The sequence below is a fragment of the Nilaparvata lugens genome, chromosome 1, assembly GCF_014356525.2.
Source record: "Nilaparvata lugens isolate BPH chromosome 1, ASM1435652v1, whole genome shotgun sequence".
NCBI classification, from domain to species: Eukaryota; Metazoa; Arthropoda; class Insecta; order Hemiptera; family Delphacidae; genus Nilaparvata; species Nilaparvata lugens.
The window spans coordinates 89655679-89675868 of record NC_052504.1 but is presented as its reverse complement, the minus strand read 5'-3'; the positions used below and the strand labels follow the sequence as shown (position 1 = coordinate 89675868).

General features: G+C 32.8%; 2 protein-coding genes across 2 annotated transcripts in view; both read right to left on the bottom strand.

Moving 5' to 3' along the window:
- Positions 1-413: 413 nt before the first annotated feature.
- On the bottom strand, positions 414-19542 carry LOC120356251 (sorbitol dehydrogenase-like). Its single transcript, XM_039445187.1, has 7 exons — positions 19386-19542; positions 17908-18072; positions 14385-14544; positions 9638-9741; positions 6137-6318; positions 3052-3173; positions 414-850 (listed from the first exon to the last, which is right to left on the bottom strand). The coding sequence occupies exons 1-7, from the start codon at positions 19438-19440 to the stop codon at positions 682-684; spliced, it is 957 nt and encodes a 318-aa protein (XP_039301121.1). The 5' UTR covers positions 19441-19542; the 3' UTR covers positions 414-681.
- A 264-nt stretch (positions 19543-19806) lies between these two features.
- LOC111060726 (EARP-interacting protein homolog) overlaps positions 19807-20190 on the bottom strand; it is an 11665-nt gene continuing 11281 nt past the window's right edge. Inside the window, exon 4 of the mRNA XM_039445099.1 lies at positions 19807-19815. Within this exon, the coding sequence (XP_039301033.1) occupies positions 19807-19815 (9 nt within the window). The remainder of the gene's footprint in view (positions 19816-20190) is intronic.

Here is a 20190-nt window from a genome sequence, read left to right as displayed (position 1 = left end):
AATCAGACAGTGTCCATGTATTTTTGTTAATACCATGTACCATGGCCATTTATCTGAATGTGAAATTGGAAATAATCTGAGAAAAATGTTTGTTCCTTTTATAATAAAGTATTATTGCTTGAAATAGGCTTACAATTGAAATGTAAGCTTGTATGTATTGCTTGAAATGTAGACCTATTCCTGCGACAATTTCGTAAAACAAGTAGCCAAAAAAATTTAATTAGTTTTTAGTTCATGAAACAATAGATTTTTTGAGAAATTAAAAATGTTCATAGAAAATTTTTGAATAATAGCTTAATTTCCATTATATCTAATCTGATTATTCAAATTGATGGTTGCATAAAAAAGCCAACATTGGTTGCCTATTTCATGTTTTTTCCAATTACGGATAAATGCAAAAAATTCAAGCATAATACAATTCACTTGCTTTTTCATATTTATTTAATAACATCATAACAAAAATATATTTTCTCTGAAACTAGTAGTATTAAACGCGACAAGTACAGTGTTTAAAATGTAAACTTATATAATATATCTATAATACAGTCTTATGTACTACTCAACCGCATGTATCTGTTCCAATCATTATGTAACTGGAAATCAACAATATCTACAGTTGAACTAAATAATAAATGATATTTAATAATTAAACTAACCATGGAATAATACGTTTTGAAAAATTCATCGATTCAAATTTTTATCACAGTAAATCATCACTTTGATAGGATTGCCTTTCCCAGTCCTGGCTGTGTTGAAAGCTTCCAGTGTTTCCTCAAGATTGAATTTGTGTGTTATCAGCTTCTTCAGATTCAATTTGCCTGAAGATATCATTGATAAAACAACCGGATAGCTGTGAACAAAGAATAACTGTTGTTGGATACAGTACATAAAATACATAAAGTTATTTTTTATGTGACAATTTTCAAGCACTTATTTGAAGCACTTTTGGACATTTGTAAGGCTAGGCGCACACCAGTTAGTCAAGACAAGACATGATCAGACACGTTTAGTCACAATACTTTACATAGTTGCTTATGAAGACATGTCTAATTGCAATGACTAATCAGTGTGAGTTGCGTCATAAGCAACTATGTGAATTATTGTGACTAAACGTGTCTGATCATGTCGTGTCTTGACTAACTGGTGTGCGCCTAGCCTGATGGTGAAGATGATTTTGAAAATGTTTCTTTTTATGAAAATTCAAAGTTTAAAATTCAACCTCAAAAGTTTTCTAGAAATCAGTTTCATAATTCAAATATGTGTAAACGCTTATTCGCTTCCAAAAATTGGTGCATATTGGTTAATGCTAAATGGACTATCAAATAATGGCGGTCAGGCAAACTTATGTTCTCCTGACCAAAAACCTACACAACATTTCAAAAAAATTGAAAATATACAGTGTATATGTAGGCATTTGAGACTGAAATGGAACTACATATATTGAGAATCTTGAAATTGGAAATATACAGTGTATATGAAGCATTCGAGCTTAATATGAGTTGTGTATCTGCCACACGCTGAATAAATAAATGATAGCTGAACCTAATATACAACTTATTATACACTTATGCATATCCATACTTTTCCACTAATGAAATCGTATTTATTACGGTAAGGTCGGTAACCTATTAATTAATTTCAACACTTGGAAATAGCCTTAATGCTGAAACATGATGTGAGTCAATAAAACAATTAATAAATAATATAAAAGAAAAAAGGAGCCTCCTTCATACGCCAATATTAGAGTAAAACTCTGGTGTGGCGCACTCACACAACTTTCCTTGCCGTTATGAAAATTGATCACCTGACGCTAGTGTTCCCGCGCATCTCAAGTCTACTATTCAAAGATTTGAGCCAGCTGGTGACAGGGCAATAACGCTGGAGACACACATGAGGTCTGCTATCTCTTCATAGTGAATGATTTAATAGAATCAACAATAATTTGCAATTGAATAATCACATTTTCTCGAATTTGAAGCTTATTTTAAATTTTAGGTGAAAATGTTACTGAACATTAATTGTAGAGATTTTCATGCTCAATCTACTCCACTTGATTTTTTTTGTTTCAATTGTATCTGAAGCCTGATAATTGGGAATCTATCTGCATTGATGGGGCGAAGCTCCTGGAATTTTTACAGTTATGGGACTTGTGGCAGTTGATAGAGCTTATCGATGACTATTTTAGGTATGAATTTGATCAAAATCGTTGGAGTCGTTTCCGAGAAAATCACGAAAAAACCTGTTTTTGACAACATTCTCGCCATTTTAGCCGCCATCTTGAATTGCATTTGATCGAAATTGTTCGTGTCGGATCCTTATAGTAAAAGGACCTTAAGTTCCAAATTTCAAGTCATTCCGTTAATTGGGAGATGAGATATCGTGTACACAGACGCACATACACTCATACACACCACACACACACACACACACACACACACACACACACACACACACACACACACACACACACACACACACACACACACATACAGACCAATACCCAAAAACCAGTTTTAATAAATAAAGTCAGGGGACCTTAAAACGTATAGAAATTTAGAAATTGGGGTACCTTAATTTTTTTCGGAAAGCAATACTTTCCTTACCTATGGTAATAGGGCAAGGAAAGTAAAAAGGTAGATACCAAGTGATTCATTTTAAAAATGTCAATCAATTTGCTTGAATATGAATACCGGTATATGCTTATCTCGTAATAATATTTTTGCATAAGGGTTATAAATAATGGGGGAGGTATCCTGCTGCCCCAATATTAGAAATAAATAAGCTATTTAATGAAATTTTCAAAACTTTGCAAATAAAACTAATAAAAAAAATTAGTGTTGACAAATTATTTAACTGAATAGTTTCTAAAGTATATTTATTTATTTATACATTGATACATCATTCTCAACTATGAATGATTGGGTAGGAACAACAGGCTTAAAGCCCAAAACTGTTCCTTCCCCAAATTTAGATAGAAATTGTCCAAGAATAGGTTATGTTTACACTTCATGATGAATGTCCAATTTTATATGAAAGGCGAAATTCACTTACTCATTTGCATAACGAAATACTCCTTTGATATCAACTTCTCGGCACATTGCAGCCAGAAGAGGCAGTTTCACTTCTTGTGCGCCCATTCCTACTAACACCAAAGTTCCTCCGTTCCTGGTGGCCTATAAATTGAAACATTAATGTATATCAATGAATTTACTCTACAGTTGAGAATTATAATCTTGCACGCAGTGTACTGTGATAAATCACGCACAGATCATTTCTCTAATCAAAATTCGATTACATTTCAGGCTGGTTCACAACTGATCTCTTATACAGAGTGATTCTTAATTATGGTAAAATAATTTAATACGTGATAGTGAAGGAAAAATAAAAAAAAGTTCATATAAACATATATCCATAAAAGCTTCATCAGCGAGCTATACAGGGTGAAAGATTTCGCCCGGAATTCAGTTCCTCTGGTGAAATACACCGATGCTGAATTGTTTGGGGACTAGTTTTTGAAAAACGTATGGTGGATTCATATGGAAAAATATCTGAAACATTGAATAAAACTAGTCTGGAAGCTGTAGTGTGAGTAGTTTTTGAGAAAAAAGTTGAAATATGCAAAAAATCTAACTAGAAAAACACAGACTTCTACATTTGATGCTCAATAACTTTCTTTAATGACCAGTAAAAAATAATTTTCCTGAATAGAAATTGTAGAGAATTTAATTGTGAAAAGAATGATGTAAGCTGTGTAAACTAAATTTAAATAACAGTTGAATGAAATGTATTCTTATGTACTACATTTCACCACAAAAATTTGCTGTTTTATGAGGAGAGAGCTCACAACTCATAGGTTGTAGCTGATTGCAAATAAAACATGGATTTAAATAACAGCTGTTCCAAAGCAGCTGATTTATTTTGTTTTAAATAAGAAAATATTTAAAAGAGATTATCATCTGAAAATTATTTTCAGAAATATTTTAGCTCACTGTTGAACAAAACAACAAACTGTAAGTTGGGCCTACTGTAACCGTGCTGTATTTTTTGTTTAATCTATTAACCAGTTATTTGTAACTATTTCACTTTGCTTTTTTTGTGTTAAGTGTTTTTTAAAATGGCAGGTAATTTTAGACATTATTCATACTCCGAATTAGCTGACATGCATTTAATGTATGGGATGGGACACTGTAATAGTATTGAAGCAAGACGTTTGTATCCAAGTGTATGACCAAGTTCAAGGTTTTTTGCCACTATTCATCAACGTCTGTCTGAAACAGGTTCTTTGATGTCTAAAGAGCACATTTATGTAGACAGACCCTGATCCACTAGGACTGATGAGTTAAAGGAAAAAGTTCTTAATGAAATTTATGAACATCCAGAGAAGAGCACGAGAGAATTGTCAGTGCAGTTTAATGTCAATCAATCTATTATTTGGAAGATACTAAGAGAGCAACAATTACATCCATACCACCTCCAGAAAGTTCATACTCTATTGCCACGAGACTGTATTCCCCGTGCTGGTATTTGCCAATGGTTTTTAAAAAAACTTGTTAACCCAAACTTTTAAACAACCGTTTTATTTACCGACGAGGCACACTTTACAAGAACAGCTATTGTTAACGTCCACAACCAACATATTTGGGCAGCTGAGAATCCTCATGCCATCAATCTTAATCGTCTATAATATCAGTTTTCAGTAAACATATGGACAGGAATCATAGGAGATCATCTAATTCTGTTCCAGCTTCCTCCCAGGCTTAATGGCATAATCTACTTAAACTTTTTGAGAGAGGAGCTATTTATCTTACTTGAAGATGTACCTCTTCAGTTGCGCCACAACATTTGGTTTATGCATGATGGAGATCCAGCACACTTCAGTGTTGCTGTTCGTGAACACCTGAATCACAGGTTTCCAAAATCAATGGATAGGTCGAGGTGGGCCAGTACCATGGCCAGCTAGGTCACCACACTTAAATCCTTTGGATTTTTATCTTTGGGAACACTTGAAAACCTTAGTATACAATACTCCGATTGATACCATTGAAGAACTCCGATTAAGGATTTTGAACGGAATAGAAATGATGAAGCAGCCTCCTGGAATATTTAAACGGGTCTGACAATCGATGAGAAGACGTCTGAGCATATGCATTAAGAACAATGGAGGTCACTTTGATCATAATCTTTAGTCTTTTGGTATAAGTTTAATGTCATTTAGATATGTTACTTTCGAATAAAAATAAAACTTTTAATAAAAAACCGAATACTTTATTTGCAATCAGCTACAACCTATGAGTTATCAGTTCTCTCCTCATAAAACAGCAAATTTTTGTGGTTTAGTGTACTACATAAGAATACATTTTATTTAACTTTTCAAATTTAGTTTACACAGCTTACATAATTCTTTTCAGAATTAAATTCTCTACAATTTTTATTGCGAAAAATTATTTGTTTACTGGTCATTAGAAAGTCATTGAACATCAAATGTAGAAGTCTGTGTTTTTCTACTTGGATTTTTTGCATATTTTAACTTTTTTTCTCAAAAACTACTCACACTACAGCTTCCAGATTAGTTTTATTCATTTTTTCACATATTTTTCCATATGAATCCACCATACGTTTTTCAAAAAGTAGTCCCCAAACAATTCAGCATCGGTGTATTCCACCAGAGGAACTGAATTCCGGGCGAAATCTTTCACTTTGTATAGCTCGCTAATGAAGCTTTTATGGATATATGTTTATAAGAACTTTTTTACTCTACTATCACGTATTAAATTATTTTACCATAATTAAGAATCACCCTGTATACCTTAAATCTTATATTTCTTCTTCTTCTTCATCATCATAATCTTCTCATCATTTTCCCACCCCCGGTGGGGTCGGCGTTTCGACTCAGTCGCTTCCAGAAGGTCATGGGCTTCGTTTGGTGTTAGTCCCTTCTCTACAAGATCTTGAGCGATACAATTATCCCATTTCTTCCTAAAAAGAACCTTACATATTATATTATGATTAGTTAAAAGGTACCTAATACTGTGAGAGGTTATAGACCGTAAAACATTAAGAGCCGTTTGCACAGTCCTAGCTTACAATACTAATTTGTGTTAATTCAATATCGAAATTCCATACGAAGGTACAATACCTGTAGTCCCAATTTAATGGTTGACTCGAATCCACTGCAATCAACAGTGATGTCAGGAAGGTTGCCTTCAAGTATTTCCTGGATCTTCTTCGTGACTACCTTCTCATCGTCATTTGGTGCTACGAGCAGAGTGTGGTCGGCCCCTAGCTCCTTGGCTACCTCCAGTTTGAAATCCAACAGATCTGAAACATATCAAGAAAATAGAAGTGATTACAACCCACCCATACATCGTTTATCGATATACAGTATAACATCTTTAATTCGTTGTTGACGGGACCAAGAATTTAATACGAATTATGGAGGGTACTGATTATAAAGGTTTGTGACGCGATTACGGCCAAACGCGTTGATAGAATTCGATGATATTTGACAGGAATATTCCTTTTTCAACTGCGCGTCGATGTATACACAAGGTTTTTTTTAAAATTTTGAATTTTAAGGATAATATGAAAAGAAAAGGAATTCCTCTATACTCTGATATCACTATCCTATACTATTGAACGAGCAACTTCTGTTTATATGTTTAGATGTTTATATGTTTGTATTTCACCGGATCTCGAAAACGGCTCTAACGATTATCACGAAATATGGAACATAGTAGGTTTATAATATAAAGATTCGATTGCACTAGGTCTCATCCCTGGGAAAACTCGCTGTAGGACATTATTATTCATCCTTGGAAAAACAGCTCATAATAATTATTTCATCGTCTTTTGGTGATGGAAGTGAGTGAGCGAGTTCATGTGTGTGGGACTGTGTCAAAGTTATGACTCAGCTGTTGAACTTTTGTAATCATTCAATCAGGTGCTTAGTGCCGGTTGCAAAAAATCCGGGTTATTTTCAATCCTGATTAATTCCAGTAGATCCTTCTTTTTTAAATGGTCTTCTCTGATTTGGTTCATGTGAAGTTAATCAGGATTAAAATTTAACCGGCTTTTGTGCAACTGGGCCTTTGTGAGGGGAATTTTTGCATTCCTCTGGGAATTAATCTTAATTTACTATGATTAGATAGAACATTTCTGTATGAATGTTATTAAAATTTCTTCTTTCGTAATAATTTTTTTATGCTTTTGTACTCCAGAGCGAAGCTCGGTCCCCGATATTATTATATATCATCTACTTTGAAGATAGGATCAATCAGACTATAGAATTATTCATAATCAATCAGCTGACAAGCATTCATTGCATGCATTACACAGATGTCTGGCCGTGTCTATTTCTATAAGGTATGGTTTCAATATTTTTTATGATGCGTGACCATCAGTATCAATATTCTCACATTTGAAAAACAAATTTAATATGTGATTGAAAATGAAATGAAAAATGATTAAATGAACTAAATAATGCTGAAGGAATTATAATATTCTTGATTGAAAAAATAGTCAAGAAATATGTTTATCAGATGGAAAGATTATCACGGAACTGGATAAATTATCATATGGGTTAAAAATTCAAACGTGAACTGAGTTTATTAACATAAGTGATTTTTTGATCTTGGAGAAAACAAATAACAGTTTTTAAGAGTAAATTATGATTCAACTGTGAATTTTGATTCAACTGAATCAACTAGAACAGGTGACATCCGATACTTGTTAATGTGAAAACTGCGTGAGGTCTACTGTTCACAGAACTACTAGTATATTGGTTGGTGTAACGCGTGATTCTTCATTTGAAAGGATTTAGTGACTATCCAGAAATATTTACTGTTAGATAACAATAATTATCATCATCATAATTATGTTTGTTATAGAATGTTTGCCATTACTAACTAGAAAATCAATATCGGGGGCCGAGCTTCGCTCTGGAGTACAAAAGCATAAACAGATTATTACGAAAGAAGAAATTATAATAACATTCATACAGAAATGTTCTATCCAATCACAGTAAATTAAGATTAGTTCCCAGAGGAATGCAAAAATTCCCTCACAAAGGCCCAGTTGCACAAAAGCCGGTTGAATTTTAATAAATAAATAAATAATTTATTGTCAAAAACATGAAAATGTCATAACAACGTCAGTTCAAACTTACAGTAGGTAGTCTAATAGCACATTATATATAAATATATATACACATACACATATAAATACTGTATATATATATACATACATACACATACATACATCACATTTCATTTATATTATTTTAATCTATTTTATTTTTAAACTCAATTGTCTAGCACTCTCAAGTCCAAAAAACAAACATCTACTCAAATAACTTTCAAAATTGAATTTCGAAAAACTCTTCTACCTTATCTATTTACTCTTCTTCCTTAACTCTTCTACCTATTTTCCAACCAGCAAATTCTTTAAAAATCGTTTAAAACTCACACAGTTACTTTCTCTTATCTAATTAGGGATAGCATTAAAAAGTTTAATAGACATGTATTGCCAATTCTTTTGCGATCCCGCATACTGACAATAATTAACTCTAATATTATTTCTATGCCTAGTTCCATAGCTATGTACATTACTGTTCAACACATATTCACTAATAGTTTTCTTCATTGATGTTGGGCATGCCAGTATATACAATGATGGCACTGTCAACAGTCCCATACTAACAAATAAATCTCTGCATGGTGTGAGAGGGCCCTTCTTACATATTATTCTCAAGGCCTTTTTTTGAAGCTTGAACAAGACATGGGAGGATGAGGAATTTCCCCATAGTTGAATGCCATAAATTAGATGGCTATGAATATGCGCAAAGTACACATTCATTAATACTGAGGTATCTACAATTTGGCTCAGTCTCCGAAGAAGATAGATGCCTTTGTTAATTATTTTTGAAATGTGTCTAACATGTTCATTCCATGTTAAATTCGTGTCCAGCATCATTCCTAGAAATTTCATGGATGTTATTTCTGTTGTACTCCTATCAAAGCTAAATTTCATGTCAATTGTTTTGTCAACGTTCAAGCTCAAATTATTAGCCGCACACCAATCATTATCAATGAGGTATTTTCAGTGAGCATTACCTGTAAATTTTCCTTGCTCTTATAATCTACTTTCAGTCCTAAATCATCTGCATACAAATAAGAAAGGCCATTTCTATTACATACATTTATCGAACTAGGCAAATCATTGATATAAATTATAAATAGGAGTGGTCCTAAGATAGAACCTTGTGGTACACCGCACTTAACAATTTCACCTCTGGAATACTCCCCATTCTTGTAAATGAATTGCACTCTATTTGATAAGTAAGAATAAATTAGATCTACTGCAGATTGTTCTAGGCCATAATGAAACAGTTTTTCACATAATGTGCTATGATTGACAGTATCAAATGCACGAGACATATCAAAACTTCTAAAATGTACATTCTTATGGTTTTCCAGGTCCTGAATAATTTCCTTCACAAGTCTAAGAACATTATCACCAGTACTATGGTTCTTTCTAAAACCATATTGGTTGTTTGAAAGCAAGCTGTTATTTTCAAAATATCTGACTAATTGCGAGTGAAGAAGCTTCTCAAAAATTTTCGATAATATATAAATTAAACATATCGGCCTGTAGTTATCTATGTTTGATTTATCTCCTTTCTTGTGAACTGGTATCACCTTAACTCTTTTGAGCTCATCAGGAAATATTCCCAAGTCAAGGCACCTGTTAAATATGGAAGTCAACACTTCTGATATATTAGGAGCTGCTAATTTAACTATCAGAGAATTTAATCCTGAAATATTCAATCAAAATTAGTCAACAGTAATTGAATTATTATTAGAAATTTTCAGGGTCAATTGCTAGAAGAGTAGGCTACTGTATAAGAGCATATAGAAAATATAACTTAAGAAAATATTCCATGGTATAGGGCGGTCATGTTCAAAATTTCGCTGTTAACTCAAGCCGATTGTCCTTGTAGTTCTTTTTCGCTGGTAGTCCCTCATACTGTGCCGTTCTTAGGCCGGGATTACACGGTCAAATGTTTTATAAAAGATATTTGACAAACATTTATTTGATAGTCTAATAGGCCATATTTTATAAAAGATTTCTTTTATAAAATTTCTTTTATCAAAGATAATAGGTTGGCATTATCTTTTATAAAAGTTGAGATTCTGAATTTCAGGTGATGTTAATTTGATTGAGGTTAGTTTTATTTCAGGTTAGTTTTTAATTTGAATGAAATGTCTTCGAAGTACACTTGGTGTGTTGAAACCACTATGCTCCTTATTTCCGAATATGAAAATCATGAAAGTCTATTTAATCCTAAACATCAATATTATAAAAATAGACTATTAAGACAATCAATTTATAAAAGAATTGCCGAAAATATAAACCTTGTAAGACCTGGATGTACACATGATGACATCAAGAAGAAAATAAATGAATTCCTTATGATGAATTCCTCTACAATTACGTCTTCCAATCCATGGTCTAACCCAAACACGACGATTACGACGACGTTGTCTTTTTTCAGGATAAGTGATATTGACACGACAGCACTAAGTATACTTGCACAGGAATAGAATTCTTCATCATCCATTGTTTTGCTACAACAATTGAAATAAAAAGTTTATACTTGATAAGTTGAATTAAAAAATACAAAGATCTTTGACAAAGATCTCTTGACAGTGTAATACGGGTCCGAAATGTTTTATAACAGAATCAGTATTCAAATCTTTTATAAAAGATGGTCATCATCTTTTATAAAACATTTGACCGTGTAATCCCGGCCTTACAATCTCACCCGACCAAAACAGCAACAATGGACAGTAGTCGGCTTGAAATTTGGATCATAAGCAACCTATACCATGAGATATCTTCCTATGCTATATTTTCTCTATGATAAGAGTTATATATTACAGAACTCCGGTTAACCAAAAAAAGGGGGGGAGCCATTTCAGATAATTAATTTTTCTGTTAAACCATCACAGGCTGAAATATCCTATTAACATGATGTGTGTAGAAAAATGAATTTACAAACAAGCCTATACATTTTAATAAATTGAAAATATGTTTTAATAAGTGAGGGAGAGCGACTTTACTTATAATCACATATACAGTCTGGGTCCTGTAGATTTGCCTGTCGGCGCAGGGCCACTAGAAAACAAATATATAATATATTTTCAATTTGAACTTTATTAATTAAACATATATGTATAATACTGTGTTTTATTCCAGCTACAAATGGAATAATGGATTAAAAAATCAACTGGTTGCTAAAAAAATATTATTTTATTACTTATTACTGAAATCAGTTATGTTGCATATATATATATATATAATATATATATATATATATATAATTATATATATAGCGAGTTTTTGCAACTTCAGTTATGTCGCTTCTCGCACCCCAATCGCCATCTTTCCTTATTTATCCAGTCTCCTTCAAAGAGACCTCTACTCTCGATTTGAATGTGGACATTGGATACCCATCTCTTTCGCGGTCTACCACGCCTATTTCTGTTCGCTGGTATCCAATTCCATACTTTCAAAGGAAGTCTTCCTTCATTCATTTTGCGCAGGTGTCCATACCATTTCAATTGTTTCTCTCCAATGACATCCATTATCGTGTTTTTTGCGCTCATTCTCTCTCTTATTATATCATTCCTGATTCGATCCAGCAACGTCAATCCTAAACTCCTCCTCCAGTACATCATTTCCGCTGAAAGAAGTTTTTGAGAAGTTGATTTGTCCACACACCACACTTCTGACCCATACGTCATGACTGGCTCAATCATTGCCTGGTATATATATTTTTTTGTATTTTTTGTTATGTTTTTATTCTATAGGATTTGATGTAGTGCTCTTATAATATTTTTTCCCTTCCTTATCTTTCCCATGATATCCACTCTATCCCTTCCATCATCACTAATAACAACGCCGAGGTACTTGTACTCCTTAACATTTCTAATCAATCCATTTTCAGTTTCAATATCCTGTCCTGTGCCTCCGAACTGCATATATTGTGTCTTTTCTGTGTTAACCTCCAAGCCCCATTTTTTGTATTCTATCAATTTTATTATCATATAGGTCATGTCCTGATGATCTTCTGCTAAAACTACCTGATCATCCGCGAAGAGGAATGTATGTACCTTGGAATCCTCCAGCTCAATTCCCATTGGGCTGCATTTCTGCGTCCATTTCTTTAGAGCAGTACACATATAAATTTTGAATAGGGTTGGAGAGAGGCAGGAGCCCTGTTTGACCCCTTTTGTTTGAGAAAGTATGTTGCATACTTTGAATTATTTATGACATAACAGTATGTTGTATCGAATTATTTATCGAATCCTTTCAATTATCCGGGTTCTACTGTATTATTTAATAGGATCATTACAAAATTGCTTGATACGCTAACCCTGCACAGTTTAGTGGCTGGTACACACGCTCAGGTTTTCCTGTCAAGGTTCAATTATATATAAACTTTATATATTATTACGTTATTCTCGTAACAGTACCGGTAACGTGCATAGCTGGCCTTGGAGTAGAGAGACATCTTCAAACATGACATTTAGATTATAATTTTTCAACACACAATAGAGGTGTTATGTGTACTATAGTCACCCTACCGGAAATACAGGTTCCTTTTTATCCTTAATCCTTTAAATATTTAATTTATTTATTTCGCACAAAATCAAAACAATATCCCACATCCTTACCTTCTCACCTATAGTGAAGTCCACGTTATAATAGCAGTGAAGAAAGATAGCAGAGCAGCGTTGCCGAACCTCTGTCTTGTCAATGCCTTGTATATACGGTAGTTGATACAGGTTTATTGATGTAATATTAAATGTAATTTTAGTTATAATAATCAATTATATGTTATTAAGCAAGAAATTATAATTTTTAATAATGAATTTTCATAATTAAGATGAAATATTTTGTTAATTAATTATTAATTTTACATTGTTAAAAGATGATCTGGCAACAGAGCAAAGCGAGTAAGAGATAGCGCTATCCGCTTTGTTGGATGATAGACAAGGATAGCAATACCATTGGTAACCAAATACTGCCATTATAACGTGGACCTCACTATAACCTTGAAATCCTTTCACGTAAACCTTTCTTATTCTCCACTTCCCTCTCAATTCTGTCCATTCAAATAATTTCATCCCATATGATTCATCATTTTCATGCTTTTGCACAAATATTCTTCACATAGCTATAATTCAGTATAATTATTAAATCCAATTTATTATTATAGAAGTGTTTTTGACGTGACAACGTCTTATAAATTGGTTTGCCGGGTGACACTTCAAGAAACTGCGTTACGTTCCCACGTTATGCGCTCACAATGAGAGCGAGAGAGAGCGTTCGTTTCGGTTCACGGTCGTCTGGAAAGAGCACGAATAGGAGCAGTGGCGAGCAACGCAGCAGCAAAGCAACCCGAAGGCATTCACCTGGAGAGAGAGTGAAACGGAGCAATCTCCTGCGACTGCGCCACTACTTAGTGAATAGGTTATGTGAATAAGTACAAGTGAATAGGTATAAGTGTAAGTATAATAGGTATAAGTGATAGGGTTATGTTGTAGTAATCACAATGTTGTGGTAGTTTTCAATCACAAAAGTAGTATAAATCGTTTCTCAGCCATAATAATTGTTTAACTTGAAAAAAAGAGCGCGACTTGCTATGTAAAAAATTGAATCGAGCACAGTTAGCCCGCCTAAGAGCGAGAGAGAGAGTGATTTTGTTGAGGATGTGTGAAGGTAAAAATAAAATTTTGTTAATATGAAATTCAGTGTATAATTTGTATAAATTAATGTTTTAAATATAATTCTTTGTATAAATAAATGTTTTAAATTGTTACTATTATTTCATCCTTCTTCCTACTATAGGAATGAATATTCACATTAAAATTGTTTTACCACTCAAAGTCGTTGTCACGTAAAACTTTCGCCCGTATACCGGGCGAAACTATATATAAACTATACTTTACAGGCAACTATGCAATTTTTTTTCTCATAAGTGTTTGCTATAGTCTTGTCAGACCTGGCATTGTAAAATTTATTAAAAATAACAAATATTACTGTAAGTAACTTATTGCTGAATGGGCAGAATTGTATACTCCTCTGAATACGAACAAGTTTCATATTAGAGGAGTAATATCCATAGAAATTGGATGTATACATTTCTTTCTAAAATAAAATAAATTCGACATTTTTGCAATAAATTTCAAAAAGTAAAACGGAGCAAATATATCCGAAAACGAAATACAAAAATGAGTATTTTCTTGAATATAAAAGTTCGGGAACAAGGTGTTAATGGAATTACTTTTTCAAGTATAAGAAGTTATCGAAATACTAACTTGTAGCAAAAATCAGCCGCATGCGCATAATAACGACACAGATTGCCATCGTAAGGAGGAGTCGCACAGAAACGCATGCCAGCACACAAGTTGTATCTGCCCTCCTTGCAAATTCGGCATTTTCTACACGAGACGCCTGGCTCTATTGCTACTCTATCACCTGCGAAACAAAACAGAAACCACAGAATCAGTATCTTCCAAAGGTTTCATAAATAAACTTGAACGTTGGTTAATAAACCATCTTTTGGACTGGAAATTTAAAAGTGAAGATGAAATGATTTAAAACTAAAAGTAAGTTGGAATGTGAAAATTAAATCTAACCTCATTTCGGACTTTGTTATTCATCTACTTTTGGGCGGATAGTTGAGGATTCACTGTTTTCTCTTCTAATGATTAGTACTTGTATATAAATTAATGAAAGGATGTATGAGTGGATGAATGAATTGACGAATGAATAAATGTATAATCTAATACACTGAGAATCAAGGTACCTACTTCCAGTTTACTGAATATGGAGCCTAGTGTCTTTGATTAGTGTTCTACATTCTCACAAGATTTGGAAATGTTATCTGTAGTATTTCACAAGATATGAATATAGAAATTGGCCATTTTTTGTGCATTAGAATATGGGCTTGAGTGCACTAAACTAGTTATTTGTGCAACTAGTGCGCAAAGTGACAGTTTGCTGCACCGAAAGAAACTTTTACGCACGAGCCGTAGGCGAGGCGGAATGGTTTCTTGAGTGCAGATGATGGCACTTGCGCACGTATTGCACGTATTTCACATTTTTCCTACAGTTACCATTGAATATGAGAAGTGGTTGATTATGGGTAAAATGATAGCTGAAAATATTATTAATAACAATTTCTATTTATTTCAAACTTCATAATCCAATTGAAAATTGATAATCGATAATTTATTCAAATTAAAATTGAATTAATCCAATGAATTTGAAAATTTGAATAATTTTGAGTAAATCTTAATTTCTAAATAATTTTTCAACCAATCAATTTATGAATGAAAAAAAAACTATTATTTGAAATAATGAATAATTAATAACTTTGTTGAAGTTCTGACACTGTGTTACTAGTAAATATTTGAAAAAACACTTACTTTTGATTGAAGTCTTGAGGAATGCATTTCCATCCTGAAGAGGAGCTTCATAACAAAGTTGCAGAAAAGCAACTTCAATTTCAAGAATAATTAATAATATTCAAAATGTTTAATTTAATGAGTTATCATTTTTATTTATTTGAAAATCATAAAAAATATATATAGAACAAATTCACATTCAAAATACACGCCAACAATATCAACAGCTGATTGGGATGGCTGCAAGATAATACGCAAAGTATTAAGAGTACGCAAAGTAATACTTTGCGCACTAGAGCGGAAAAGTGATTCTTTCCGTTCTGTAATCAGTGCAGGAATGGCCACTTTTCAAGGTAACTGTAGGAAAAATAAATTTTCCATTCTTCGATCGAATTTCTCTTATGATGCATGATTTTGGACAGACAGCCTTGACGAGCTGAAAAGAATGAAGTATATGTAGTACGATGAGATCCGAGCATTGTGTCAAAAGTTATGAGTGTTTGAAATTTTGATCCTTGAGGTGTCCTTATGCGCGCCTCTCCTCTAGGAAATACTGAAATGAAGTGTATCTAACGGGTGATTCTCATAGAAAATGAACTAATATCATTGTGCAAAATATCAAAGTGACGACAATTTAGTTGGTGATGATGGTTGAAGCTAAAAATTGGGTGTTTTTCACAATACAAGAAGCATTGTTGTCAGGTGTACCTGGAAATCCAAATGAGATAGAGCGCTCTACCTGATCTCAGATTGTAGAGCACAAAAATACGCCCAGAGGAATTTTGAATTATAAACAATTGGAAGATATTATTGATCAAAAACTAAAATTGATTATTTCTTTAAATTTCACTCATTTTTGAAAAATAATAATTCAGTACTCATAAGAGATAGAGAGTTACGAATAATCTCATTTTATTCAGAATTTTTTAATCTAAAAAAAGGCAAGAGCAATTTTTTCTGTCCGATTAACGGATTTGGCGGAAATGGGTGAAAACTGGAAAATGAACCGAAAATACGAGGTTTTTGGGCAACTCTGTATCTAGCACAAGGAAATTTTGCATAGAGAAATTGGTTCTGGACTTCTCTCATGTATCCAAATAATATATAATAATCAGAACTACAATATATATTGCAAGCACCAATATATATAGTGACTGGACTAGATACAATTACACAAATTCATTTATCACTGACCTATCACAATGCCAGGAAATTCCAAGAATAATTACTAATTCACTTGAAAAAATAATATTCTCTAATTATTCACTGTTTAATGATATAGTTGATAAACAAGGTTTTGAACGATAGCCAATTCATTTTTCCTGGTTTTGTCCTTGAAACAAGTCTAATGTCGAAAAGAGTATTCAAGTGAAGCAAGCGTTTAGTATCACAGTACTTTTACAACATTATTGCAGTAAATATTCAAGTTACAAAATCTAAATATTAAATACCTAATAAAAGATTTTTGCTAAAGATATCAAATTTATTTCAATTTGTGCCTTATTTTTATATAGTATTAGGCCTGCTATAATAACTCATATTTTTTCTTCACTATTCATTTTAAATCTCCGAATTTCAATTGTTTTTACGGAACTTGATTTGAATCACTTTTCCAAGTACCAAAATGTATTCATCTGTATCTATTAGAATCCTCGTATTATCATATTATAAATGTGTTGGAAATAATTTTAATAATTTAGTCGTCGACTAAAATAAAAGGCTGATTATCATATTAGTTATAATAGGATACCACCTTAAGTTATATCTGAACCCTAAGAGTCATATCATCACAAACAATATTCTTTTCTTATCAATTTATTCCAAAATAGCTTAGCTTTCTAGTTTCAGGCCCAGTTCAGTGTAAAAGACACAACAAACAACAAACAATTAGTTTGATAACAACAAACTAATAAATAAAACGTACATAATCTGTACCCCTATATTATAGGGGTTAATAGCCCTATATTATAGGTTATAATGTTAAACATATATATGTCTCGGCGGGTTATCTTCTTTTTGTGAATTGCCCACTGTATACCTATGAAGGGGGACTAAGTGGTATTCACCTGGCCGATGAGCGAGCCATGTCATGGCTGGAGGGGACTGTGGGAGAGCTTGGCATCTGAACTCACAAAAATGAAGAAAACCTGACGAGACATATTTAGGTTGAACATTATAACCCTATATGTAAGTTTTATTTATTGTTATTTGTGTATTTTACACTGAACTGGGCCTGGAAAAAGCATAAGCATATTAGTTTCTAACTAGATGGTATAATAATGGCGAAAAAAATATTAGAGCTTTTATTCAAGAGATTACAGAGTTGATAAATTTGTATTATAGATCGCTAATGACGACATCTGAGTATATTAATATATACCAATATAATATCTTAGTGGATATTTTGAAAATCGATGTTCAGTAATTGTACCTTCTTTAAGATTGGATACGTCCTTTCCAGTTTTAACAACAGTGCCGCTTGCCTCATGACCTATGATCATTGGACTATCGACCACATAGTCAGCAATTCGTCCGTGAACTAGGTAGTGCACATCTGAGCCACAGATTCCAACGCACGCCATCTTGATGAGTACCTCTGTAAAACACAATCACATTTCAATTCATTTGGTGGAGCACATTCAGATTTATATAAATTAATAACTTTCAAACACAAAAATTAAATACACCTAAAGAACTCAGTCCAAGCATATATACTCACTTCCTTATTGCGTGTTCAAGTTGAATGAAAAAGACTAAGAAATTGTCAAAACCCACAGATTTATTGATACTTAGAAAGACCAGTTTCGGTTATTACACCATTGTCAATCTCTGATAAACTATAAACCGGTAAAACTGATAAAGCCGATAAACTATAAACTCCATATAGTTTATCAGTAAAAACTGATAAACTATAAACAGCCGATAAACTGATAAACTATAATGAGTTTATAGTTTATCAGAGTTTGACAATGGTATAATAACCGAAACCGATCTTTCTAAGTATCAATAAATATGTGTTTTTTTGACAATTTCTTAGTCTTTTTCATTCAATATGAATAATTACCACAATATCAACTTCTCAACTATACAAAAAGCGTGTTTAAGTGGTAGAGTGGACATTACTGTCCAAACATCGCCACTTCAACAAACAAAGATCATTCTATTATATTATATTCCCTCTATGGGGCTACTAAATTCATCGAAATAGAAGTTATCAAGTGGGTACCTTTTTCATTTTATTAAATCACAGCCAGGTTCAATTTATTAAAGCCTTTTTTAAGTGTAAAACCACTTCAACATGAATTTTACACTTGAAAATGGCTCTAGTGAGGTAATAGAATTGAAAAGGGTACTTGATAACCTTGTATGATTTCCAGTCCAGAATATATCTCAAAGTTTTAGGACTATCTGCATTTGAATCATCGTCAATACCACTGAATCTATTTATCCGTTAGGATATTATAATTAGGATGTAATGGAATAATAAATAAATAAGCATAAGAAATAGTTTATAACTTATAGCCTAAATGAGTATTAAAGAATAATAATTGTTTCAAGTTTTTGATAAAATTCACATAACAAATAAGTGTGGAGTGATCCGTGGTCTACTGGATATAGAGTGCTTGCGTAGCAGCGTAGAGATCCCAGGTACAAACCCGCTCATCACCAAAATTTGACAAGGCCACTTCCTTGTTATCGGATGTGGTACGTTGAACTGTCGGTCCTGGCTAAAGTATGACAGTCGTAAAGCTCTTTGACGACTTAAATGTGATTCATTTAAGGCGAGGTGGGACTTCAGTCAGGGACTCCCCACCAATAAAAGCTAAACAGATATTATTATTATTATTACATGTAAGTCTAGAGATTAAGCTAATATTGGTGCAACAGTTGAAGTGAAATTCATCTTACCATCATCTTGGATTTCTGGGATTGGCTTCTGTTCCTGAAAAAATAGATTTAACATTAGTTTAACTGGGATATTTTATAATTTCTAGATATAGGCTACCATGAAGTCTATGGCCCGGTTGCACAAAGTTCGGTTAAATTTTAACCGTGATTAATTTCACGAGAAACAATCAGAGAAGGCCTTTTTGATAAGACGGCTTTTCTGATTAGTTCTCGTGGAATTAATCACGATTAAAACTTAACCGGCTTTTGTGCAACCGGCACTATAAATCTTCAATACAATAAAGCAGTAATAGGAACCGCAATAAAAAAGGTTAGCTCATGAAGGACTGCTGAATCTTGTGAATCATACTGTATAATGAAAGTTATGGATTAATAGGAAAATGTTCTCTATTCTACCTTTGAACTATGTTAGCAATAATTTTTATAGACGCTGTTAGTTGAAAACAATTTTATGAACATATTTTAGAGCAAAAGTAGCTTCATAAATAATTCATTATAATATTATCATGAGAAAAACTTTCAAAGTAGATAATAGACTACAATAGTTTTAAGAAGCTGAGAAGCAGTAAGATAAAAATGAGTAATGATGTTGATTAAAGAGAACCAAAGTATAGATTGCAAGTGGCCCTGCATATTTGTTTCAAAATAACATAACAGTAAATGCAATTGGAATGTGGGCATAGAGTACAGTAGCCTTTATTATATCAAAGAAAAATATTGAGAGAGGTTATCAACAGTTCAAGACAAGAGAGCTCAACCGGAAGGTCCATCATTACTGTAGGCCTAATTGTAAATAATAACATAG